The 26,952-nt window shown below is 36.9% G+C and overlaps 2 protein-coding genes across 5 annotated transcripts; both read left to right on the forward strand.

Moving 5' to 3' along the window:
• Positions 1–528: 528 nt before the first annotated feature.
• On the forward strand, positions 529–6,232 carry LOC120108517. Of its 4 annotated transcripts, none has more exons than XM_039122138.1 (8): positions 529–1,508; positions 2,044–2,229; positions 3,897–4,148; positions 4,274–4,447; positions 4,665–4,771; positions 5,100–5,461; positions 5,539–5,604; positions 5,708–6,232. In XM_039122138.1, the coding sequence occupies exons 1-8, from the start codon at positions 1,107–1,109 to the stop codon at positions 5,824–5,826; spliced, it is 1,668 nt and encodes a 555-aa protein (XP_038978066.1). In that variant the 5' UTR covers positions 529–1,106; the 3' UTR covers positions 5,827–6,232. The 4 variants fall into 4 exon arrangements, with proteins under 4 accessions (XP_038978066.1, XP_038978067.1, XP_038978068.1 ...); XM_039122139.1 differs by having other exon boundaries at positions 5,711–6,232; XM_039122140.1 differs by having other exon boundaries at positions 5,747–6,232.
• On the forward strand, positions 5,977–24,793 carry LOC120108518 (lon protease homolog, mitochondrial-like). The gene is made up of 20 exons (XM_039122142.1): positions 5,977–6,036; positions 6,232–6,303; positions 8,119–8,310; positions 8,431–8,496; positions 8,594–8,635; positions 9,923–10,045; positions 10,728–10,826; positions 11,597–11,662; positions 11,768–11,854; positions 12,135–12,174; positions 12,291–12,462; positions 12,559–12,683; positions 13,437–13,567; positions 13,690–13,794; positions 13,955–14,068; positions 18,712–18,879; positions 21,439–21,540; positions 22,580–22,945; positions 23,194–23,712; positions 24,166–24,793. Exons 1-20 carry the CDS (start codon positions 5,977–5,979, stop codon positions 24,349–24,351), a joined length of 2,835 nt encoding a protein of 944 aa, XP_038978070.1. The 3' UTR covers positions 24,352–24,793.
• The last annotated feature ends 2,159 nt before the right edge of the window (positions 24,794–26,952 follow it).

Genomic DNA, 26,952 nt, shown 5'->3' on the forward strand with positions numbered 1-26,952 from the left:
GGGTCAAACTTGGATATGCAAGCCAATTTTTTGAAAAATCATGCACACCAAGTGGTCATGCACGTCAGCAATCACAACTTTTCGTTTCTATGGGCTCGATTCTTCAAGCACCCATCTTGCTGCAATCACAATCTCTTGTTTTTATGGGCTCCGTTCTTCAATCACAAACAATATAACTTAGGACAAACCTGGATATGCAAGCCAATTTCGTGAGAAATTATACCTTACACTGCATGCACCAAGTGGTCGTGCATGCCAGCAATTATAATTAACCTCTTGTTTCTATGGGCTCCGTTCTTCAAGTACTCATCTCGATGCATCACTATATAAACAGACAGCTCTGATTATGGTAGGTGGTGCATGCCCCCTAGAATATAATTTCTTCAGTTTGTTAGGTTGGCTGCGTATTGGTTGCAGCTTTTTTTTTTTCGGTAACCGGATTCGGATTTCGGGTCAGATTCCAAAACCCGAAATCCGAAATCCGAAACCCGAATCCAAAACTTGATCTTCCTCCCGATAGAAAGGAGGAGAAGGGGCCAAAACCGGCGACCCTTCTCGCCCAAACGGTGGCGGTGGCCACCGAAATCTTTTGGACAACAGCCAGCCTCCTTGTCCCCTCCCTGCCGACCACCGCTTTTCCGGCGATCAAGGGGAGAACCGCCGATAAACGATGGTCCTTTTTCATGGCCGTCAGGAAGAAGCCCTCTCCCTTTTTTTCGGCATGGTGGTGCGGCCAGTTGGAGACTCACGGCCGCGCTTGGCCAGTGGCCACATTTCGGCCACCAGGAGAAGAGGCCACGGTGCCTCACCGCTGCAAGCTGGCGGCGGCCGTTGCCCTCTCTCCCCTTTTCCCCTCCGCCCGCGTCGGCCATGGCAGCCATGGTGGGTCGCAACGGCAAGCCGGACGTCAGTGCCAGCTCGCCAGGGCGACAGGCCGCAGCAGCGGCCATGGCTGCCTCCTCTGTTTTTCAAACATGAGCAACAGGGTTCCGAAAGAAGCATAGTCCCCCTAGACTTGCTCTGATTATGGTAGGCCAGGAATCCCAGCTCTGATAAGTAAGTCCTGCAACCCCTAAATCAAAACCCAGGAATCCCAACTGTAAACGATGAGAGACCTCGTAACTAGGCCACCTGTCCAACTGGTCGCATGGAAGTCGGCGGATGTCGTCCTTCCTTTCCAACTGGTTGCATGGAAGTCGGAGGATGTCGCCGCTTTTGCACTGCTTCAATGTAATCCGTCTGCCTCGTCAGCGGATCCGCACGGCGCCGCCGCTCTCCACGTGGCACCGTCCAATGGGAATCAACTAGGAGCTTCGACGAGCCTAACTAACTACCCCCCTTCCCGCTTCCTTCGTTTCGTTCCCTTGAAAGGACTCTGTTTCCATAAAACGGCCTCCCCAGATTTTTTGAAACAGAGCTCCTTTTCCTCCCCTTCGGCTCTTCTCTCCTTCCTTTGTTTCCTTTTCGTTTACAATCCTTTGGAGAGCGAGTTGATTAACCTAAAGAAGGTTGTTTTTTTTTCTCCCCGTTTCCTGTCGTTTCAATTCTAAACTTATCTCATCTCATCAGATATTCTTTTCATGTTTGTTTTTGTTAGACCCTGGATTGGGTTGTAGATAACTTAGATGCGAAGATTGGATTGTTGTCATCGGGAGTAGCTTCAGTATTTGCTTAGGTTATTCTTGTATCTGCTTTTATTTATTTTATAATCTAATTTCATCTCATTAAATTGTTCTTGTGGTTGAAACTCTTGGGTGGATAGCTTGGAATCTGTAGTTTTTTTTGTTTAAAACATCTCATATGCATGGGATGTACCTTAATCGGATTGAAAACTGTGATGGATTTTACCATTGGTACTGTTGGCAATAGTGCTTAAAAAAATAATTTTTTTATATAAAGGTTTTTCTTTTCTCTGCGTTTTTTTTAATCTCATTACATTAGATTGAATACTTTAGGATTTGTTGGTTTATGTAGGTTGGAATGTGGATATAGTCTGATGTTATTCGTTTTTGCTCCCAAATATATTATTCATTAATTTTGTAGGAGATGATGGATGAAGCTGTTGGGTTAGAAGGAAGTGTTGAATGGGCTGAGCAAGAGGGGACCTTTAATAGTTGGCTCGATAAGGTGCTTGCTTCTGATGGGATTGAGAGTCCTCGCATGGTTGAGGAAGAGAATAGACCTCGAGATAGGCCCAAAGAGCCAGACTCAAATTCCAAGAGGCAGAAGGTCAGTTCTTTTTTCTAAACTTGTATAAGAAATGTTCTTTTTTATCCGGCCATCAAGAACTTACCAAAGATAACAATAATAGGTATAAGTCAAAAAATAACTTGCATTAAAAAGGCAATGTACTGGTGAGAACTTTCTCAGATGTGCTAATGAGGAGATATATTCTAGCTACTCTGGATATTCTATCCTTATTTTGAAAATAACCAATGTTTTCATCATAATATACTTGTTTTAACTGCAAAATGTATATTTAATGAAATATAACTCATTATAGCCAAGGTTAAGATCCATTACCATCATTGAATTGTGAATCATGTGAAAATAATTAATACCTCCATCTTTTGGTATTTCCATGGCTCTAGCAAGTACCTAGTTGTCCTTGTATCAATGAGGTTTTTATGCGCTAACGGTAAATAATTTAAATTAGATTCATTTAGGGAATGTGTGTTGTCCCTAAGTTGTGTTTAGATCTCTATATGAAATTTTTTTAAGTGTTATATTGCCTACATTAGCAAGACAGAGATTAGGAAGTAAATTTGGTTAGGCTAAAGCAAGTCAATTTAGTTATGTTGATTTAGAGTGGAACAGATCAATATTGATAGTAATCATGGGCCTGAAACTGTTGATCATTTGTTCTCTCAATACTCCTTTTCAACGTTTTAGAAGACAGTTTGCTCTTTGTTAGGTGTGCTCCTCCCTCAATACTCTTTTGAATTTCTTTGTCTTGACTGGAGGCATAGAAATTTCTCTAAGCCTACTTAGTCTATCATTCTTATGTTGACTGCGGCCATAGCTTGGTCATGTTGGAAGGAACAAAATTCTAGAATTTTTCTTAATAAGCGATCTTCTGTGGTAGCTATAGCTTCAAGATGTCTCCATCTATTTAATGATTGGTCATCACTATGTAATTACAAAACTGTGGCTGCTTTTGGAGAGTTATGGTTGAAAGTAAAAGAGCTTCCACCTGCACTTTCAGAAGACTAAATTTTCATTGAAGTGGATTTCTGGCTTCCATTACCCAAAGATGTCTCATGTTTTTATTTACCTTCAGAGTTGGCTTTATTATGGACTGGTTTCAGCATCCTGGTTGTTCTTCGTCGACAGACTTCAACAACTTTTATTGGCAGATTCACCTCATTGCTGCATCTCTTGTTTTATTATCTCTTCTCTCTAATGATTAATCTGTCAGTATTGGAACCTGTTCAGTTCTTTTTTTTTCACTCTGTTATCAAAGCTGACCCTGTTATCATCTTTTTAAATAAAATTTTGGGTGGCTAATCCTCCCTTCATCTCAAAAAAGAAAGAAAAAAAAAGAGAACAAAGGTATAATCTAGTAGTGTGTTTGCACATATTTAGGTAGTTTGGTTTGAAGTTTATCGTGAGGTTACATTAACAGGTTCCAGTTTGAGATCGAAGGAGGTATAGTGATGTTTTAACAGATAATTACTTGAATTACAAGAGTTGCAAGTGGCATTTGAACTAGATTAACCCTGAAGCAATTGACTACATGAAATCGAGTTCGCTTTCCTTCTAATGTCCCTATGGTTATTTTTTGTTAGAAACTAATATTTTTTACAAAGCTAATTTTTTATGGAGTTCTAAATGTATCTTATCTTTTCTATTTGGCGATATTTTCTTACTGGTTTATTTATTTTTAATCTATGCAGATAGGTCCATGCACTGACAAGACAGAGGAACCCAGTCCTCTGGGTTTGATTTTACGCATAACTCCATCTTTCTTGGATCTCATTGATAGGAAGCTATCTCAAAAGAAGACCACTCCTCTTAATGGACCAACTTCGGGTACTAGTATAGAAAAACAACAGACCAGAAATGATGAATATAACATCCAACCCACATTAATGAAATGGAAGGCTTCAAATTTTCCTGCAACAAAACTCAAGATCGGCTGTTGGGAGGTAATCTTACGTCTTGACTTGATAGAACAATTTAGAAAAAGCAAATGCTCAAAACCAAATGCTCTAATTAGTTTTTCTTCTTAGCATCTAACAATTTTTTTTTAAACTATGTTTCATAATTTTAGAGGAAGTCAAGAAATGAAGGTGATATTGTAGCTAAGTTTTACTATGCTAGGCGAAAACTTGTTTGGGAGATACAAGAAGAAAGATTGAAAAAAAAGATTGAGATCCAATGGACCGATATCTCAGCAACCAGAGCACGATTCATACGGGATCAACCAGACATTCTGGAAGTTGAGGTTAGATGTTTTCCTTAGACATATATTCTCATTTTATTGATTACTTTTGCTACTTTTTCTTTTTCCATAGACTACTTTTATTGTCTTAGACATGTTTTGAACTAATTCTTGGCTTTGGATGGTTTTTTGAAGTTTCTTAATGATTTCATTCTTTTAATAACAAAATTTGGAATATTTGTTTGGGTTTGATAACTAAGATATTTGGTACCTAGTGCAGTTAAGGCAGCAGCCCATGTTCTTTAAAGAGGTAAATCCTCAGCCAAGAAAGCATACTAATTGGGAAGCTTGTTCTGATTTTACCAGTGGGAATGCAACCACAAACAGGTACATAAAAATTACATTTACGTCACTTTCTTGGAGCTCTGTCATTTTGCTAAGCCTTTCAATGGATTTTACACCTTCAAATATTTCCATATTTGTTGAAATATACTTCTTTTTTTTTTAGAGAGAGAGAGAGGAATGTATTTTTTTATTGATGAAGTAGATAAATCCTTCGATTCAGATCTCCAGTCCTTCAATGTTTAGTCCATGTTAAACTACATCTATAGGAGCTTCTGAAATTATCAAGAACAAACAAAAACAGAATAATATCTTCTTTAGTAAAGTTCATGTAATATTCTCATAGCTTGTTTCTTATTTTTATTTCCTTCAGGAGGCACTATCTTGAGTTTGCAGAAGGAACTTTGGAGAAACATTATGAAAGGCTTTTACGTTCTGATCATCGGCTACTTACGTTGAGTCAGAAAGTTTTTGCAAGCCATGATTCTCAGTTTTTTGAAACCGTTAATAGCGACATGCAAGATATGTGCATGCTCCAACCAAAATTTCCACCTATTTCAAATCAACCATCCAGCAACTGGTGTCCACCTCATCTGAATCATATTGACAATCAAGGGAGTGCTCCTACTCACATGTGGACCTTTGAATCTCATGATCCAGCAGTTGGTGCCAACCATCCACTTTCACTGCTGACACCAACACCCAGAGTTATACAAATGAATTCGCCAAGTTCAGGTAATTTGTCTTAATTTAACCCGGAGTTAATCTAGTGAGATGAGGGTGCTAATTGTTTCTTTCTTTTCCTTTTCAAGTCATGGAGTGCCTACCAACTATGAATCAAGGTGCAAGTTCTTTGAATCCAATGACATCCTACTTGGGTAAATCATTTCTTCATTAGTCTTTCATTTCATTATGTGATATTCTACTACCATGAGCTCTAGCTAAGAATTTTTTTTCCCTTTCTTTCTTTCTTCAATGTAGCAGACAACCTTGCACTTAACAATGGCAACTCTGCAACAGATTCTACCCTGAACAGAATGACTCAGCTTTGCAATCAAGACATTCAAAGTTTGAGAAGGGTCGATGACATAAGCGTTTGACAAATCCAACAACTACCCTGGGACACCTGCGCGACTCCAGCTCCTAATTTTCTTCCTGGGCGAGTCTCTGCTAATACCTTATTAACTCATACAGCTGAAACAGAAAATTTCCATGTCCCGAGACAAGGTCAATCACTCGAGGAGCATTTAATGAGCGAGTCAGATGATCTGGATGCATTTGCTGCTGATGACTCTAGGCTTCTTTCTTCAGTAAAATCTATTGGGTCAGTCATTTACTAAGAAGCACCACCAGATTCACAACCGCAATCCTCAAATGAACTGGATGATGGTAACCAAAACACCGATGGCACAAAGTCTCCATTGGAATCAAGGGACTCCAACCAATTAATCCATTCTATGACTAATTCCCATGGCACCTACAATTAATCATCAAACCTTCATTAGGCTTGGCCAAGAAAAGAGTTCTCATGGCAGAATCCAGTAGTCTTCATCATCAACTTGCTGATCTGTTTCCTGGTTTGTTTCAATTTCTTCTGCGTTTGTTTTTGTCGCAACAGAACATTCAGACTGCCGTTAGTACTGTGCCAGTAGAAGCACCAAACAGGTTATTCTACTGATGCGTTTCTATTTCCTGGTTGTTTTCTCTTGCATGGTTATACTCTCTCTCTCTCTCTCTCTCTCTCTCTCTCTCTCTCTCTCTGTGTGCGCGTGTGCAAATCAACTGACTGCTTGGAAAGAGAGTTCGGCTGAATGGACTGGATCTGGATATTTGCTTCGAATGACAAGAAAGTATTTATTTTGAATTATGATGCCGTTCGACATGATTTAGTTCTCACCATTGGAAGCATCATCATATAGAACTATAGCAGAGTGCTTGAGCTTTTGAATATGAGCTTTTGCTATTGGCTTTTAATTTGATCGATATCTGAAAGACAGTTGTTATAAAAGGATTTTACCTTCTTGACACTAAAATGACATCACAGTACTGACTAAACTTTATCTTGACTGATCTGTATGAAGAATGAAGATTAGCCATGGCAGCGAGCAAGCATAGTCTCCCAAACATTGAAAAATGCCTTGGTTCTCACTTCTCAGTGCTATGAAACTGGTTGTTTAGATGCATGGAAATAGGAGATTGTGTGATGAATATTTGTTTGAAAATGTCTTGAAAATATTTGTTTTCTTTGTAACCTGAAAATAAGGAACTTGTCCACTTGTTTTTGGTATTTCAATCTGTTCTTGAAGTAGGGTTCTATGATGATGGGCAAATGTTCAATGAGGTATGGTGGAGGAGAAAGAAAGAAAAGGAAGGGAGCAGCATGGAATTTCGTAGAAGATGATAGTGGCCCTTAGTGTCGAGCAAGCATGACAATCATTTTATGGCAATTCAATCATATTCTTCCCCCTCCATAAATGCCAAGTTATTTTGGACATATAAAACATAAATTAATCTATGCAATCAATCACTGCGTGTGTTTGTAGGACGGACTGGTGTGACATGATACTTTAATCTAAACCCATGTTTGTCGGTGCAAATGATGCATGACACATGTGGCATGGAGTGGATTTAACGATACCAGTGAATTGCACTGCTCTGGTTTTATATGTGGATCAAGGCACTGCAGTTCACTGACCATTAGATCCACTTCCCAGCCAACATGGCGTGCATCATATGGTACTTGCATTTGCAGGTATCAGTTAAGTAATCTGAGCGAATAAAAAAGTGTAAGCTTTTATGACAAGAAAGCAATCTTTCTAAGGTGAGCATAGTTTTTGCTTACTTCATCGGCTGCATTTCAAACTTGACGTTGGTGGATTGCTGTTCCCTTCTGGACATCTTTTAGTCCTGGAAGATCTGTCTGTTTTCATAGTTGACATTCTGGATTTTCAGATAAATATCCTTTCGAAGTTTTCTGATTTGCCAATTGTTGGATCCAGTTTGTGCATCGGAGTTATACTCACTGAATTCAACAATTTTGATAGTGATTTTTAGGTCCCTTTTTTCACTTACCTTGCAGGTCCAACGATGATAATTTGTATACATGTAATATAATACTACCATGGGAGTTGAAATTTTCTTCAACGAAAAAAAGAGCTTCATTGGTTTACTTTTCTTGCAAATAAGTAACTCAATGCTGACCTTGGTCGTACCATATATACTGGAATGTTCAATATTTTCTAAATCTTAATTTTCTAAATGATTTGATATGTTTTGCTATGCTGCTGTTAGTTACTGAACAAAGACAGGTCTCTTTCGAGTGGTTAAAACTTCGCGGCATAAGTTTTTTTTTTTTTGGTTTAATGTTTATTAAGTTTTAAGTTTTCCTGCAGGATTCCAAATTGTTAGAAGCTTTAGTGGAAAATCGTAAAAGGTCAGTGGCATATGTAGGTGCCTTTCTTCTTAAGGATGACCCAGAGACTGATCCTAGTATTGTATCTGGGTCAGATTCAGCGAAAAGCATTAATGACCTTAAAGGAAAAGATTTATTCAAGCGTCTTCATGAAGTTGGTACTTTGGCTCAGGTATCATCTTTTCTGCCAAGGGTTTGGGAATTAATGACATTTAGTATATAAATTAAGAATATATTAAAAGGCATAGAATCCATTGCTGATACTCTAGCTATCTTGCTGTTGTCAATGTAGATAACCAGCATCCAAGGGGATCAAGTAGTGCTCGTTGGTCACCGGCGTCTGCGGATAACTGAGATGGTAGGTTGGGTTTAATAGTGACGAATTACACTTATTATTTTATTTTTTTCAGTAATACCTACATTCCTGATATTCAATGAAACTTCTAATATTGCAGGTTGACGAGGATCCTTTAACTGTAAAAGTTGATCATCTGAAGGCATGTTATTACTCTTACTCATCTTTCGTCTTTCCAGCCCTATTTATGGTTGATGGATGTCAATGTACTATTACTCTTAACTCACAAGCTGAGTCATCATATTTGGTTCTACCTTAGTGTCTTGTGGGGCTGACTTTTGATTACTGTTCTAGCTGATTTTGATTACCATGTACCACCCAGTGTAACCAATATTCCATGCCTTTTCATTGAAGGACCAATACTGCTAGTCCACTACTGTGTTTAGAAATTGGAAGCAATAGAAAGGAGGTAACTGTGTCTTTCATAAACTGCAAATTTCCTGCATTGCTGCAATTGCTGTATGTGCTGAACTTCCACAGAGGTTTACAAGCATTTTTTTGTATCAAAGCAAAGGCAAAAGACAATTTGCTTTTTGCTGGAGTCATGACTGAGTTATCTTTTCTGACTTGCTTCCACTGTTGTCACACAGTCACATGCCCTGGCATTCATGGAAAATGTTGTCAGTGCAAATGCCTGAACATGTTTTCACAATATCTTTCACCAAAATTTTCACCACCAATGTTTTCTTAGGATGCACTTCACTTTACTGATGATCAAGGACAATATAACTATAAACCTCTCTCTTTTGAACTTATATATTGCCAGGAATTAGATGCGATATGGCCGATGGTTTAGATGCAGATGTGTAAATGAGCTAAGCTTGTGTGAGCAGGGCCTAGCTCATTCTTGGCTTATTTAATTTCAAGTTGCTCACAAATAACTTGTTTAAGAGGTGCAGTGAGAGCCTAAGATCTCTCAAGTGTGCAACACACACTCGCACTCACTTTAAACTTACTACTGTTATATCTCAAGGTTATAGTTGAAATACATTGTTTTATGCAAACTATATTAGCCTCTAGTAATTATAATATAAATATATGTTTCTAAATAGTAACTAAGATAACATGTAATGTGTATTAATTATCTATGTATTCCTGTATCGAGTTTAATCGCGTGGAGCTCAAGCAAGCCAGGTCCTAGCCCTAGCTCGCTCATTTACTAATGGAGTGAGCCAAAAGCTGGCTAAATACAAGCTGCTTAGGAACAGCTTGCTTGTTTGACAGCCCTATTTAGATGGAGGTTGAAGTATCCGAAGAAACGTTTGTTGAAGTTATATGTGCTGTATTAATTTACTAACCTGAGTATGTGATCAATGTTGCCTGTCATTGTTTATGGTGGACTTATTATTTGTTAAGAGTACAATTCATATTTTTCTAGAAAGTTTGCTTGAATTTTTGGCTCAATAACAATAGCTATTATTTTTTGCAGGAAAAGCCTTACAATAAGGATGACGATGTTATAAAAGCAACCTCATTTGAAGTCATAGCAACATTAAGAGACATTCTGAAGACAAATTCCCTTTGGAAAGATCATGTTCAAACATATACACAGGTTACTTTGTCTATTTCTTAAGTTTGTTTTTTTTTTAAAAAAGTTTTTTGAGAATTGAAAACTTCTCACTTGAAAGAAAAAAAAGGTTTTGAGGGTTGACTACTTCTTAGTTACTTTGTATCTAAATTAATTTTGTCTGTATCCCATCCTTTGAGGAAAAAAGGCTTTGAGAGTTAACACCTTCTTCCTGTTTACTTTATATCTAAATTGCTTAAGTTTGTCTGTAATTCCTCTGTTGAATAGAGAATTGTTTTGAGAGTTACAACTTACAGCATCTTCTGATGTCCTAGTTGCAAGATTGTACTAGTTGAAGTTGTTAACTAGCTCAATTTAATTTGGCCTCCTTTTATAACCCTGCATATTGTCTCTTTTCAAATTTAAAAAGGTCAAAGGACTAATTTTGCCAAATTTAATCTAATTAAAAGTGCACAAATATATGGAAACTTATTTTCATTTTTGAAGTCCGGCTTATGAATAGGTTTTGGTTTGTACTGCCCTTCTTGTCATGTTTTCTATTGAATCATTTTTTCTGCTTTTCTCCTGGAGGTTTTCTTTGGAAGCTTCAAGTTAGGCATTTGTATAAGTAGTTCCTTTAATAGATATCATGTTATGCTTGTAGAATAACATGATTAAATGATGAAAACTGTGTTATAAAATTGTTCCTTTTTTTCGTGAATTTCAGCATATTGGCGATTTCAATTATCCAAGACTAGCAGATTTTGGGGCTGCTATCTCCGGGGCCAACAAGTTGCTTTGCCAACAAGTGCTTGAAGAACTCGATGTAAGAAGCATGCATGCTTTTGATCCAAACATTTTCAGTCAAGCTGCAAAGATTTTTTTAATTCTTATGTTGTTCAGTTTTACTTATTAAAAAAATGACTTGCCTTCTCTCTCACTCTTGCTCCCTCGCACTCTCCCCCTCTATCTTTGTGTGTTTGTGTTTGGACAATTGGGTTGCATGTGTGCTAACAGTTGGGTGTTAATCTATGTCATGTTCCCTTCCAATTTGAAAATTAATGTTAAATCATATCACACTGTTTTTCATTAACATTATGAATATAAAATATCAATCATGTCTTATGCAACTTGGCATATTCACCTTAAGTTGCAGTGGCATGAATGAGCTGTTCCAAAATTAGTAAAGAATGATATAGCTTAGCATGTCACAATGTTTTCCATTATCATCTTAAGAATTGAAATGCATTGCGTGTCAGAACCACAGATCAGGATTTTGAACCGCTATGCTTGCAGAAATATAAAGGAATGGCTAATCAGGCTGGTTTTTGACTGCCTTAAGGTGTACCAGTGGCCATCTGTATAACCCATAATGTTGCAAGTATTAGCATGGTCCATCTAAGCTTCAGGTTGTCTGGTGAATAATTTTGATTCTGCACCTTAAAGACCTAATTCCATACAGAATTCAATTATAGGCTTCATATTTTCTTTTGTTGGTGGGTGGATGCATGCAATTTACTATTGATCTCTGCCATCATCATGGTTGACTGTTTATTTTTTCGATAAAATGTTAACTTCGTATAATTTGCCTGCCAGGTCTATGAGCGGTTAAAACTAACTCTAGAATTAGTAAAGAAAGAGATGGAGATCAGTAAGATACAGGTAATTTAGCCATATATTTTCTATTATTTCATTCCCATTTATGTATTCTCTATATTTGAGTACTAACTAGGACTTTTGTGTTATCTTTACTAAATTTTGTTTCAGGAGTCAATAGCAAAAGCAATTGAGGAGAAAATAAGTGGAGACCAGCGACGTTATTTGTTGAACGAGCAACTTAAAGCAATTAAAAAGGTATTTTTTTTATTCTTATTAGTTCTGTTTTTGGATAAATAAAAGAAAATGATGGTGAATATAACAAAAATGAACTTGTGTCTTTAATCTTGTCCAAGATAGACAAGGCCTAAACTTCTATCCCCCCTTCATTACTTTAACAATAACTGGAGTATTATCATCATGTTATATCACTGGGAAGTGGGAACTTTGATACTTTTTTCATTGCTTGTTAAGTTGATTTCATTGACCTTCATCAGAACTTTAGACATGAAGAATTCACTTTTTTACTTTGATCCAGGAGCTGGGTTTGGAGACAGATGACAAATCAGCATTGACTGGTTAGTTCTGGATGTACTTTTCTTTAGCGGGATATCTCATTGAATATATGGAGGATATTTATGTTTATATAAGTATTTAAGACAAGGTGATTTTGTATTCTTTTTCTTTGCTGCAGCAAAGTTCAGGGAAAGACTTGAACCAAAAAACAAGCAGTGTCCTCCTCATGTCTTGCAAGTAATAGAAGAAGAGCTTAACAAGCTTCAGCTGCTGGAAGCTAGTTCTAGCGAGTTCAATGTGACTCGTAATTATCTTGATTGGCTTACTGCATTACCTTGGGGAAACTACAGGTACTGTATTTAAACATCCGATTTGAATCATTTTAGAGAAATTCATTAGACTGCTAATGAATTGAGCTTAATCTTCATGGTTTTCAATCACTGCAGTGATGAAAACTTCGACATCCAACATGCACAAAAAATTTTAGATGAAGATCATTATGGTTTATCTGATGTTAAAGAGAGAATATTAGAATTTATAGCTGTTGGAAAATTAAGGGGGACCTCGCAAGGTTGGTTTACAGCTTTATGTGTACTAGCTTTCTTTTGGTTACCACATTTATTCTTTACCTTTTTGTTTCCTAAATTATTGTCATCTCCTAATTGATTGCTGTGGTTTTTTTCCCAACGTTTTTGCTATGACTGGTGTTTCTGCATCAAACCCCAGCAGCTGGATGACACCTGGTTATCAATTTTTTGATAATACTTGGTCATGGATACACTTGCTAAAACTTTTTGATCAAGATGATGGATATGGATTTAACCTTTATATTACGATTTTCAACTATATCTTCTCACCTGGGCTTTTAATATTGGTCCTGATGTTTCATGAAGTAATTGTTTTATGCACTTCTTTTGAAAGAAAATGTGTTATTATGTCAGAATGCTGGGGCTTATAAGGTTGCCATGTTTTATCCCCATGAGAATGGTGACTTGAATAAATACTTAACTTCTATAGTGAAGGTTCAATATAATTCAGTTCAATTGGAAAACAAGCAAATCTAGGCAAACCACATGTCCACATTTTGTCCTTAACATTATACCTGGTTGCATGTGGTTAGTGTTCTTTTTTCCCTTCTCTGCCCTGTGCAAGAATTCATCTTACGGCACACACTAAGAGATAAAATTTAGCTGTACATGCCTTGTGTGCTTGACTGATAACGTATTAGGACTAATCAATGGTATTCAGTTGGCTGATGTTTGTTTTCTAATTCTACTATTCATACACAACATATCTTAACAAGATCATTATTTTCTGTTTGCAGGCAAAATTATATGTCTCTCTGGGCCTCCTGGAGTTGGTAAAACCAGCGTTGGTCATTCAATGGCACGAGCATTGAATAGAAGGTTTTATAGATTTTCTGTAGGAGGCTTGGCTGATGTAGCTGAAATTAAGGTACAGCGACTAAGTCATTTTGATGTCTACATCTCGGAATCAATATTGATGCTTTAGCTTATAAACAGTGTGGGGTTTTGCCTATCTGAAACTCATTTGTGATCATTATAACCTTTATCCAGGGTCATAGGCGCACCTATGTTGGTGCAATGCCAGGAAAGATGGTGCAATGCCTGAAAAATGTGGGAACAGCTAATCCTCTAGTTCTCATAGATGAGATTGACAAGGTATTAATATGCTTTACATAACCTGTTGTAATTTAGTGATGATTTTGATGCATCAATTTTTGCACTAGTTCGAGTTTACGGGATTAAGCTTCCTCATGATCTTGTGAATTGTGATGACATTTGATGTTTCCAACTTTTCTGGTGATTTATCATGTGACAGTTGGGGAAGGGACATGCTGGTGATCCAGCAAGTGCTTTGTTAGAGCTTCTAGACCCCGAGCAAAACGCGAACTTTCTTGACCATTTTCTTGATGTTCCTATTGACTTATCCAAGGTGAGCCACTGCTGCTGTGAAGAATTCTTGGACTTCACTATTTTAAATTTTCATGTTTATCGGGTCCAAGTATTGATGGTATGTTGATTATATATTTCATATCAATCTAATACCTGTGAGTGGAGTGCAGAAGCTTGTTACATGAGCATGTGATTTATTTGAAGCAAGACTTTGGCAAATCTTACATGGTTGAAGGGACAAATATAATTATGCATCTCATGAACATGTGCTTGAACACTACGGCCCATGTCCGATCCGCATAAATGTTTACATAAAATTGCTCACATTGGACAATGAAATGGATGGGAGTCACAAGAGATATATATCATGAAAATGATGGCATTATTTTTTAAACTAGCTAGTCAATATATATCCATCTTTAATATATCTATAAAGCATGTTATTGTGCAAAAGAGTAAAAAGGTTAGAGCAAACTAACTAGATGCTAGCAATATGATGGAGATAATTTTTGAAAATCATAACGGAACAAACTCTCCCTGATGAGCACTGTTTTTTAACCACTGTTATTTTGGGCATAGATTTTCCAGCAGTCCAATCTTAGTAAATGGAGATAGTTTGAGTAATGTCCTATGTGGCTACAAAGGGATCTAGAACTTCTAAAAGATCATTGTTCAAAATTTAGATTTGTACCTTTTTCCTTGGGAGCCTCCATATAGGCTTACACTCTTTAGTCTATGCATTTCCAGTTTTTGAGGTATTATGGACAAAATATTGTATGTTGGTTATAAAATAGCGGTCTGATATGTTGGTTATTCTCAAGGTCCGCCGTACCGGTACCGGTCGGCGTACCGGTGGCCGGCCGGACCGGTACGGTACCGGTCCGGTCCGGTCCGTACCGGCCGGTACCGGTGGTTTCAAAAACCACAGCGCGCGGCGCTGTGGTTCTAAAAAAAAAAAAAAAATCGTACGGTGCGAACCGGCCGGTTCGCACCGGTACGAGGCCCGTACCGGCCGGTACGGGCTCCAAACTGGCCGGTACGGGCCCGAACCGGCCGGTACGCACCCGTACCGGCCGGTTCGGATAAAAAACCGGGAAATACCGGTTTTTTATCCGTTCCGGTACCGGTCTAGGACCGGACCGGTACGTACCGGCCCGTACCGGCCGGTACGGGCCGGTACGGCATTCCATGGTTATTCTTCTGGTGATAGTCTTGTATAGTTGTATTACTAATCCAAATATTGGTGTCTTCTGGCATTTTTATACCCCCCAAATGTTTGAATTGTATCATCGAGGCTGATTAGCAATAGGATTTTTATTGTATTATGCTATAGTACATTTGTAAGTGATGTTTTATAGCGGCATGTAATCCCAATCTGAACATGCACGAGTGCTTTTTTTCCTAGCTTCTTAATTTAGATAAATATGAACATGCTCATTACTTTATCAGTGCAAATTTTTGGTTGTCATATTTGACATTCACCTTTTCAATTGTCATGCTTATCTTGTTCTGTTCGGATGCAAATTCTAGCTTACAGGTTCACTAAGCAGTTTGTTTCTTGAATTTTGACATTGTTTATAGAGCAAATGAGAATGCAAAGATGGGTGTTCTGATTCTATTTAAACAGAAAGCATGCTTGACATGTGCTTTTTCTGTAATCACATTTCAGTATAACCTAATAGATTTCTTGTAAAGATCACTTATATCTATCATATGAAAATAGTAGAGAATGATGCTATGGGAAAGAAACGGACCATGCTCTTCTTGATGATAGTTCTGTGTTCATGACCTATGTGGTTCAGAATATAGACCCTTTTTTCTTTTTATTTTTAAGTTGCTCTAGACCCCCCCCTCCGCCACACACACACACACACACACACACACACACACACACACCAAAAAAAAAAAGGAAAAAAAAATCACCTACCTGTCTGCTTAGTTTCATCAAATTCATGAAATAGTAGTATGGTATGGAAACCAACTTACATATGAGTTGGGCCTAGTGGAATGATATCTAGAATTCATACAGATCTTTCAAAATAAAAATTGATGACACAACTTATAGAATCGGTTGTCATACAGGCTGTTATGTCTTGGACCTCACATGTTATCTTTCAGCAATTTGAAGTACTAATAAATCTTTCAGAGAGAAAAGATGCACATTCTGAATCAGAATATATATAATTTTAAATAACATAGAGATATTAAATAATGAACAGTGTGAAATTGGAATCTGTATATTATTAAACAGGCAGTGATTTTATAGATGTGAAAACTATTTCACAAATGATAATCCCGAGTTCTTGACCTGTGTGGTCAGGAATGTAACTTTTTTTTGGAAATAAGAACTGTACTGGATGCCAAAGAAAAACCCATTGTTGTTTGAAGATAAAAGTTCTGTTTAAGAAGAGTCATACTTATTGGAACAAAGGATGTCTCCCATTTTAAAGGTATGAGTCTTCTTTGCTAGAAGGACTTTAATTTTCTAAAATAGGGTTGTTGACCACAAAGTTGAGCTTGGCACCATGATCGGTAAAATACGCTTCGCATCTATACCATTCATTGTCCAATTTTTACTTTTTTTTTTTTTTTGCAACAGGCAGTTATTTCTTACTGGAACATTTATTAGTTCTTTGAAGTGTTGAAACCTACCCCACAAGATCTGAGCATTAGCTAGCTCATATGATGATCAAATATTTATAATAATTAAACAAATTCTGTCCTCAATTTCTATTCTGGGTAATTTGGATGCTTATACTGAATGATGCTCTTTCAGCGTTTCTATGACGTGTAACACTAGAAAAAGGACTTACAAAGGGGAAAAGAGCTTTTTTTTTTTTATATTCAAAAACAATCTGCAAGGTAATATTAGATGCCATTGCCACTGTACCATCTAATGTGTAGTCTTCCATAGCTTGAAAGTCATAAGGGAGGGAAAAAAATTCAATGACATGAATCAGTGGAATTTAACAGAATAGCAAGTAGGATTTCTTTTTTGGAAAGTAGGAATTCTTTTTGGAAAGGTCTTTGATTTTTTTATCTTCTAAAATAGAATTAAATTTTCAATCACATAGGTCAGTAGATGCTTGAAATACTTTGAGATCCGATTAGTTTGGTGGATTTGAATTTCTTGTAAAAGATGTCCTGTTCCTTCTCACACCGAAAATTTTAGGTCTGTTTTAAGTCTCCACCTACCCATGACTGCCATCAATGACTACAAGTCCTTTTAGTTACTCCTACTATGCCATCCAGCCCACCAACCCTTTTTTCCCTACCACCTCCCTCCACCTTTTAGCTGGAGAGCTTTCGTGGGGATAGGAGGGGGTGGGGTGGAACAGCAGCCAAAGAGAGTGAGGGGAGTAAATGGCCGTGACTTACAGCAACTGTTGGTAGGAGGTGCCATGGTGGTGTTTGAAGGTTGTGAACAAGTTGGGCAGATTGTGGTAGGATGCATGATCTGGATAAGAGAGAATCTGAAAAAAGATTTTTTTTTTCTTTTTTTTTAAAATAACAATTTTATACTAGCAGAAACATATAATTGACAATTCGTATGGAATTTATGCTACATAAATTTGTGGCGAGAAGCCTAATCAGTTTATATAAATATAAACATAAATATAAGAGAGAGAGAGAGAGAGAGAGAGAGAGTTGAAATAGACATTATGCATGTAAGGCATTTATAAGTTCAAAGCTTTTGAACTTTTGCAAATGGCACAGATCTATAAGTCGGTGAGACAATAAGTATCTTTCGTACCCCTATGGTGCTTATATATATATATATATGTCGTATTGTGCTGATGCTTGGACCAGTGTGAAAAGATATGTTACTGCAATGCAGAATGAGATATACCATCTAGATTACTGATTATTTTTCAGCAGTCAAGTAAGAACTTTGGCTCTACCATGTAGCATCTTTACTCACAGTGTGCGCTTTGCACACATTATTTGTAATGACCACATATTGAATATGTATTAAAATATTAAAGAAATCCATTCCATATGCCAATGCGCACTAGTATTTACTAGACTGACCGTGGGTCAAATAGAACTACCATCTGGTGAATAAAATCATCCATGTGTTCCGGCAGTGGACTTGTATAAGATCTACTGTATAGCATGTATATGATACATCTAAGCCATAACATATATGGTTGTCCCTACTGCCAACATCCAGGAACAGAAATTTAAATTGCAATTTGTTCATCACCTCTAAAAGCATGGGTATCTAAATTCAATTGGTTAGAGATTTTTCACCCTAACATTAGACTCAAGCCAAATGCTACTTTGATTACTAATTTACTATCCATGTTGTGATAATTTGATACATAATTAACATCGAAAATCATTTGATTTACTTACTTTAAGTGCTTATGCTATTGATGATCTATTTGAGTTTCAACTTCAATGTCTCATCACGTGCTTTCCACAAGGGTGTATGTGTGTTGCATTTGGCATGGGAGTATCACGGGCACATGCACGTGCACACATGCATACCCATGCATACATGAAAATCTAATTGTCATTTCAGTTATTTCCAGAATATCTTCTGTCACTTCTCTCCATGTCCTAATGTTGCAATTTTATTTGCATTCAGATATCTTAGCTAAGTTTAGTTGTGAATGTATTTACAGAATTACTCTTCCATTAGAATATCTTCTGACACCATTTTGCTTATTAATTTAGGTTCTGTTTGTTTGCACAGCAAACGTAGTTGAGATGATACCAAACCCTCTTTTGGACAGAATGGAGGTCATTGCTCTTGCTGGTTATATCACTGATGAAAAGATGCATATTGCAAGGGACTATTTGGAAAAGACTACTCGTGAAGCTTGTGGTATCAAATCTGAACAAGTATGATTAATACTGCACTCGTATTGTTAACTATATGTCCCCCTGAAAAGTTGCTGGAAGTGGTCCGTTTTCTTTCAATTTATCTGAAATTGGCATATTGTATTTGATATCATGTCAAGAAATATCCCACTCAAAACAGATTATATATATGTTTTTTGTGTGCATGATAAAAAGAGAAATCTGTGCCTTTGGTTATGCCTATTTTTTTCAAGTTTGCCATTAGATTTTCTAACCAAATCTCATCAAAAACATTCTTTTATAATTGTAGAATATTGTAATTCATGAGAACAAGCAGCCTCTTTGATTCCATGAAAATCCCATCCTCCCAAAGAATCATAATATGTTTTCCATCTCACATTCCATTACAGTCAAAATAAGATTAGAGACTGAACTTGTTCCGATCTTCTCCATATATGAAGGAGGAGCAGAGCTGTCAAAAGACTAGAAAAACAAAATGCTTGTTCTAAAATGGTTAGTCAGTCTGATTTCGGTTTTCGTATCAAGGACTTCTCTCTCTACCCCTCCCCTCCGCCCTCCTGTCCTCCTGCCCCCCTCCTCTCCCCCTGCCCCCCTCCAATCATCTTCACCAGTCCAATCTCTCCTTCTCTATTCTTAAGAAACCTTTTCTATTAGAACACCCTTTTCACTTAATTTTCATGAATAAAGAGAAAATGATAGATACTTTGACCTCTCCATCTCTTTCCTAGATCTTATGGTCTTATGTTTCACATATGAAATATCTCATTATATCTCTCATCAGAGCATAGAAAGAGAATTGCATGAGAATATGGAAGGTATAGTTAGGAAAGTTTTTATTTCTCATGACTGTTTGGATTTTAGATTTTACTGATTTTTTCTATTTTAAATTGATAAATAGAATTTATATTATCATTCAACACATTTCTTTCTTTTTTTATTATTTTTATACTGGGCATGCATCGCATGTTCCTGTAGACAAGTGTTTGTGAGTGTCTGTGTATTGGAAGATCATTGTCAGAGAGAGTAGAGCTACATTCTTCATGGTAGGATCAAGGCTTTCAATTTTGCTGGTGCAAAATATTTGATGGAACAAAGAAAGTTTATCATTCTATTGATAATGCTGCAAGGTTTTGATATGTTTGTGTTACTGTCATAGCATTGCATTACTTGATTTGATATACTCAATTTTCTTTTTCCAACCTGTTAGCTACTGAATGGACCTGTTCAAGCTTTCAATGGTTCTGAAGTCATAACAATGATTCTAAATGAATGATTCCATAGCCTAGGAGTGGTGCCCTCCAGCTCCCACTAACCCCCACCCCAAACACCCCCTCCCCCCCCCCCCCTTCTCTTCCTTCTGAGGGGAAAGAAGAAAACCTTTAAAAGAAAGAGAACATTCTCATTCTTCTTTTGTTTCTGGTCATATAATTTACTCTCTTCGAGACACATCATCTGCATAAGCAATATTTTTTTCAACTCATAAATGGATTCTGATCATTGCAATAGATACTAGGGATCAGGATTTCATCACGATTTATCGAAATATATTTTTAAATAAAATATTCTAGATTAGTAAATCTCCTGAGATGTTATCTGCTACATGGTTAGAGAATTATAGCAGTTTGACAGATCAATTACAATATGAGACAGATAAACACTACGAGCATATCAGTGCCTTTGAATTATCATGAGCTGAAAAATATTGTAGAATTCCTGATTACATGAATTTGTGCCCTGTTGTATTTTCATCTTAGTATTTGATTTGGTGGATTTTTAGCTTTGTACATGCTGACCCCATTTAGATGGGAGAAGATGATTTGGTTATGGTAGAAATCTTGTCCAAGGGAATTATTCACTTGAGAAATTCTTTAAATACCAATTATTTTCTACATATTTAGGATTTCAAATTATTAATCCGTAAACTTTTAAGGATCATTAGCTGATTAATAAAAATAACTCGAGAATAAAAACATAAAAAGTAGTCTATAGCTCCCATGCAAAAATTATTCTATTCATAGTTTTTTGTCTTGGGGTTAAGCAGGTACCTGGTCTTAGGAAAATTAATTTCAGAAGATGCTACAAGGAGTTGGTCCAGTTGGTTGGTAGCACTTGATATGGCCAATGTTCTAACTTGGTTGTGTCGAATGACACACTTCACAGGCCACTCAAAAGATTGTTATTCATGAACTAGAGTACCTTTACGAAAATTAAAAGTTATAACTGTGATTCAATATTAAATCGTTAGCTTTTGCCATCTGGAGATCATGGTGGAAAGCTCAAGCCGTCGCCTTATCTCACCATTTGTCTTTATATATTATATTAGAAAGGCGACTGAACATTGCTTCACTGTAAGGAAGATTAGTGTCTGAATCATTCAGCATGAATGTGCTTTTCTAGGATTAACCTGATGTAATTGGATCATTAGTTAGAACATATATTTAGTAATAGTGAACATGGATTAGTGGTGGCTGAGTGTCTCGTGCTACTGATAGAATGTTTTACAGACATATTTAACCATGTATACATGATCTATGCTATATTGGTTTATATTCTGTTAACATTTCTGATCAATGTATCCAGGTTGAAGTGACTGATGCAGCTCTTCTTGCTCTGATAGAAAATTATTGCCGAGAGGCAGGTGTTCGGAATCTTCAAAAGCAAATTGAGAAGATATACCGCAAGGTTTGTGACACAGTTGTTAGAACTTCAGAAAAGAAGTATCAGTTTTTAAATCTAAATATTCGTAATTTTATTATTTATTTTCAAAGTAATTGTTTTGCTAGCAAATCCCAACCATAACTGTTGAGCATTGGGTTGCCTCTGATGACGAGCCACAATGTTATCGGTATGCTTTCTTCAGAAAAATTAGTAATGACTTTGAACTTCAAACGGCACCGTATACAATCTGAAATGCATCATGAGAACACAAGATGCTTGTTACTAGGTGATATTTTGATTTAGTTCTGGTTTGAATGCGTGCATGAACATAACAAGCTAGTTATGATGTTTTGACCAAAGTGTCTAGCTGGTTGTCCCTATCAATGAAAAACCCAATTGCCTCGATTTTTTGTAACTAGTTTGCATATTGCTTATGCAAGACATTTGGGTATTTGGGTCATCTCACAAATAGGTATACTTGTCGGATGTGCTAGTTGGAGAATTATGGGAAGGATTAAAGAAACAATTAGAAATGTTAAATTATTGACCTGCTAGTTTTGGCTTTCTGAAATTTTTATTTTAACAGGATATTTGAATTGGTGGTTTTTCACTTGTAGCTTTCCAAATTGTTTATGTTTTTCTATTAAACAAATGTTTTCCTTTACAAATTATTGCTTCAATTAATGCATCTTCTGGTGTAGTTGTACTTAATTGAAGTTTATTTTGTCATAGGCTTTACACCCCTTTGAGAGATGTTGGAAGTCAATATTTCTGTAATCAAAAGCTTTTCTGTGAAAGTCTCCCCTTTTAGCAGTGATTAATCTGAATGTTTTCTGGCCATTAAATATGCAGAAGCACTAGTTTCATAAGCATACATGCATTTCTATTACTATCATCTATGAATTCTCAGTCATTCCCTTCATTTGCATTTTTATGACCATTGATGTATATTAGATATTTAAATTTGCATCTTTTCCTATCAATGAAATAAATATTTTGATTTCAGAAAACCTTGAATATTTTTCCTATTCATGACCGATTTTATTCTTATGCTTTAATATAGATAGCTCTGCAACTTGTCCGTCAAGGGGTGACAAATGAGCAATCTCTAAAAGTCAGCCTTCAGCAAGGAGCCAAACAGCTTAGAGAGAAATCTACTGAAGAGCCTACTCAAATTGCAGATGATGGTCCAGGGGGGAAGAAACTGGAGGATGGGAACTCACACGAAAGGGCTACAACAACTACCTTAACAGAATCTGAACAAGCAATTGAAGTCTCGTTACATGAACAGCCTAATGGAACTGCCACAGAAGAATCAGAAGCAACTTCTCATGAGCATCTTGTTGAACAGTTGGAGGCTGACAAAGTGCAGCCAACTCTCTTATCATCAGACGGTATTGCAACAACAGACCAACCCGTTGATTCAAAGGTATTCTGAGAAGCTAAGTGACTAAAACATGCATTTTATTGTAGTGTAAGAATTGGTTTAACATTGACACCTACTAGTGATTTTTCTTACAAGTCCTATGTGTAAACTTTTTTTTTCACATTAGTGGAAGGATCAGTCAGACGATAGAAATTACTTTAATGTAGTATGCATATATGTTAACATATGCATATTTATGCACCGTATATTCATTGTGTCATGTATTAATTGATTGATTTCTCTATTTACAGGTCAATATAAAAACAAGTGATGTAAAGGATGTGAAAGTTGATAATGTGATTGAAAAGGTCATAGTTGATGTCTCAAACCTGGCTGATTTTGTGGGCAAACCAGTATTCCATGCCGAACGTATATATGATCAGACTCCAGTAGGAGTTGTCATGGGTCTTGCTTGGACTGCAATGGGTGGTTCAACATTGTATGTTGAGACCGCCCTAGTGGAGCAAGGAGAAGGGAAAGGTGCACTTCTATTGACGGGTCAGCTCGGAGACGTCATGAAGGAGAGTGCGCAAATAGCTCATACCGTAGCCAGAGCAATATTGCTTCAGAAAGAACCAGACAATCCATTTTTTGCAGACTCCAAGCTCCATTTGCATGTGCCGGCTGGTGCTACCCCCAAGGATGGACCAAGTGCAGGGTGCACCATGATAACCTCAATGTTGTCTCTTGCCATGAAAAAGCATGTTAAAAAAGAACTTGCAATGACTGGTGAAGTAACATTGACAGGACGGATTCTCCCAATTGGTGGGGTATGTTATCTCTGTGACATAATCTTTATTCATCATTGTGACCGACCATAATAATCGAAAGTTCATAGTTTTTTGTTTTCATGATTGTTTTAAGACTTAATGTTTCTTATTCTTGTTTTGGTTTCCAACCACGGGATGTGCGACATACTCTCTGTCTTTCAATTCATCATATTTGTCCATTTGATCTTTATATGCTATATGATTTACCATCCATTGTAGAAATACCTGAATCTAGGAGTTTATATGCATGTGGTCATAGCCTGAATTTTTGAGTTGGAAACTGCAAAGCTTGACATTTTTACTAAATTTGCAAACTTCCTATATTTGATAAAAATCATTCTGAAGTCTTATTTTGAAAAATAACACCAGAAATCACCATTATTTAGTATTATTACTGCTCTGTGACTTTGTTTTTTTCTGTTAGTTTTTAAAAGTTTCATTCCTACCAAACAGGTAAAGGAGAAGATAATTGCTGCAAGAAGAAGTGAGGTGAAGACTATCATATTCCCATCAGCTAACAGAAGAGATTTTGATGAGCTTGCTGCCAATGTGAAGGAAGGCCTTGAAGTTCACTTCGTAGATGATTATAACCAAATATTTGAGCTGGCTTTTGGAAGCAACTCTAAGCCACAAATCTAAGTCTCTGATCCACCTGTATTGGGTCTTCACATGTTATAGTTTTCTTGACGACTGCAAGAAATTCCATGGTAGTTCTTCATGATGCAGCCACCATGGACCAATTCCAAAGAGAGTTAGCCTTTTATTGAGGTCATGGACAATTCCTAACGGGCTTCCTAGAGCATCCATGATTTGAATGCTTGCATGTACTGATGCCTGAAGATTGTTTATTAATTATGTCTTACAACCATTGCGAAAAAAACCATAGCACGGCTGTATTTTTTGTGATCTTTTCTGGAGGTGGATGGTGGTCAAGATATAAATACATTATTTCGGCATTTTTGTTTTCATCAATACTCAAATGTAAACTACTCTCAAAACCTAAATTTTTTATTCATTCAAATGTATGATGATAGCTGATTATTAATTTGATCATGTTTGCTGGATTGGTTTCAACTTTCAACTCCTTGTGTTTTTCTCCTTTGATGGATGTGGCTGGAAAAAAATTTAATTGTTGCCGATATTTGCATTTTAGCAGTCATTTCCTTCCAATTAGGGCATTCATTCTTTAGATACTAAAATTTGTACGAATTGGTACTTCTTTCATCTATTTTATCCATTGTTGGTGATAATCTTGGCATCGATTCTTCTAATTTAATCATGATATTGTAGCAAGGGGTGTTCTACTAGTACTTCTTTATAAATGAAATATGCAAGATGATGACTCAAAATGCAATGCAGCTGCTAGTGATTTTTAGCCTCAAATGATGTCATTTCAAATCTAATTCAATCCATTCTCCCAATGTGATTCACATGCTGACCTCAACTCGCATGATTGATGATATCGCAAAATACCTATCAAAGATTATGAATGAGATATCTCGCCGGCTTCGCCGGTCAACGATCCACCATGACAAGAGGCTATTGGACCATAGTTGCTCTTCAGATTGAAATTGGCAGAAAGCCTCAATAATGGTCATGGGGACCATCACAGTCATTATTCTCCAATCTCGCTAAAGACTTACTAGTACTCTTTCCTTAATGAAATTTCTTCTTTACTTCAAAAATGGAGCTTGTGGTGGAGCCTCTATTGGATGAAATCTATGGAAAGGGATTGTGGGCTCAGCCATATCCAATTCGAGTTCATGTGGGAATCAGAATCCCATGATGCCATCATGGAATCAATCCCTCAGAGCAAAAGAATACCACCAGTTCCTAGCAGTGGAAAAGCCCAGGAATAGGGATGGTAGGACCAGACCCATACCCTCCTTAGACTTCAGCTTTATAGCAGTTTATTCTAAACTCTCCAATGCCAGTGTCTTCTAGTTCCCCTCTTCAATCCACTGCCACTAGTGACTAACATGGGTCCAACCTCCATTCTTTTGTGGGGCCAACTTCCCATAGTGACCAACCGACCATGTCCTTGGGAGGTCAGACAGGTTAATTTTAGACAGTAGCTTGTGGAATCAATAGGAGGCAAGACTTTTTGAGAGTTTTAGTCAAGCAAATCTTTGTGGGGGCATCTTGTGACTCATCACCCATTACTATCAGCTGATTTGCTGTCATGCTTTAACTAACGAATCAACTAAATGCTTGTTCGTGGACCCAGTTAGGTCAGCCATTCAGGCAACAATGCCGGTTCTCATTCCAATTTGAGAGTCGCATCTTGTTCGAGCTGACGACAGCTTGGCATCGACGCTCTCCGTCATCCATACATGTCAGCATTCGATAAATATGTCAACGTGGCGAGCTGCGAGGTGGTCGAATTGCTGACATGGCAATGGTGGCTCATGGCCGGCGAAAAAAAATAGAAGAGAAAAATGCATGGAGTAGGTTTCCCCCACCTTGCAAGATGCTCTTTGCTTTCATATACTCTCCAATTGATTGGTGCCCTAGATAAACAAACTAATCACCTCTACAAATGGCACTATCTTTTTTGGAAGACCTTTAATCCCTCTAATCAGAGGGGAAAGACTAGAAAGGGGATAAAGAGCTCAACATATCCAAACAAGTGGATAAGAAGTCATTGGACTTGACCTGCCTCTGTTTTTTTTTTTTTTTTTCTTTTCTTGACCTCACTTCTTGAAGCCGAATATGGCATGAGGGAGTAAGTGTATTGAAAAGGACAAGCAAAGAGTGGATTGAGCTGTGCTAGATGTTTTACAAATGTTTTGAACAAGCAAATATTTTATGGGTGGCAAAAAACAAATCATCATAAAGCACTCATTAAAGATTAAAAAAAAAAGTTCATTTCGTTGATTGTATCCTATTCAAGTGTTGAATAGTGTATCCTCAGTATCTTAAACCATAATCGGAAACTCCTTAAGGTATTTACACAACTAAAGGAACTCCTTAAATACGATTACCATCTATCTTCAAAATAAAAATCAAGAATAATATTATGATTTCTTGAGCACAAAAATATATATTTCAATAGATGTAATTAAGATGATACCATATTTTTTCCTTTTTTTTGTTGAGATGTATCATTGATTTTTGTTTTGTTTTGGTTATTTGCTCTAAAGCATGTTGCTTCTGTGAATGTTAACCAATTAAAACAATGCACTCTACATAAATATTATGTATTTTAATTTTAACTTTGAAAAAAAAAACGTAAAAGTT

The sequence above is a fragment of the Phoenix dactylifera genome, unplaced genomic scaffold (assembly GCF_009389715.1).
Source record: "Phoenix dactylifera cultivar Barhee BC4 unplaced genomic scaffold, palm_55x_up_171113_PBpolish2nd_filt_p 001372F, whole genome shotgun sequence".
In the NCBI taxonomy this organism is placed as follows: domain Eukaryota; kingdom Viridiplantae; phylum Streptophyta; class Magnoliopsida; order Arecales; family Arecaceae; genus Phoenix; species Phoenix dactylifera.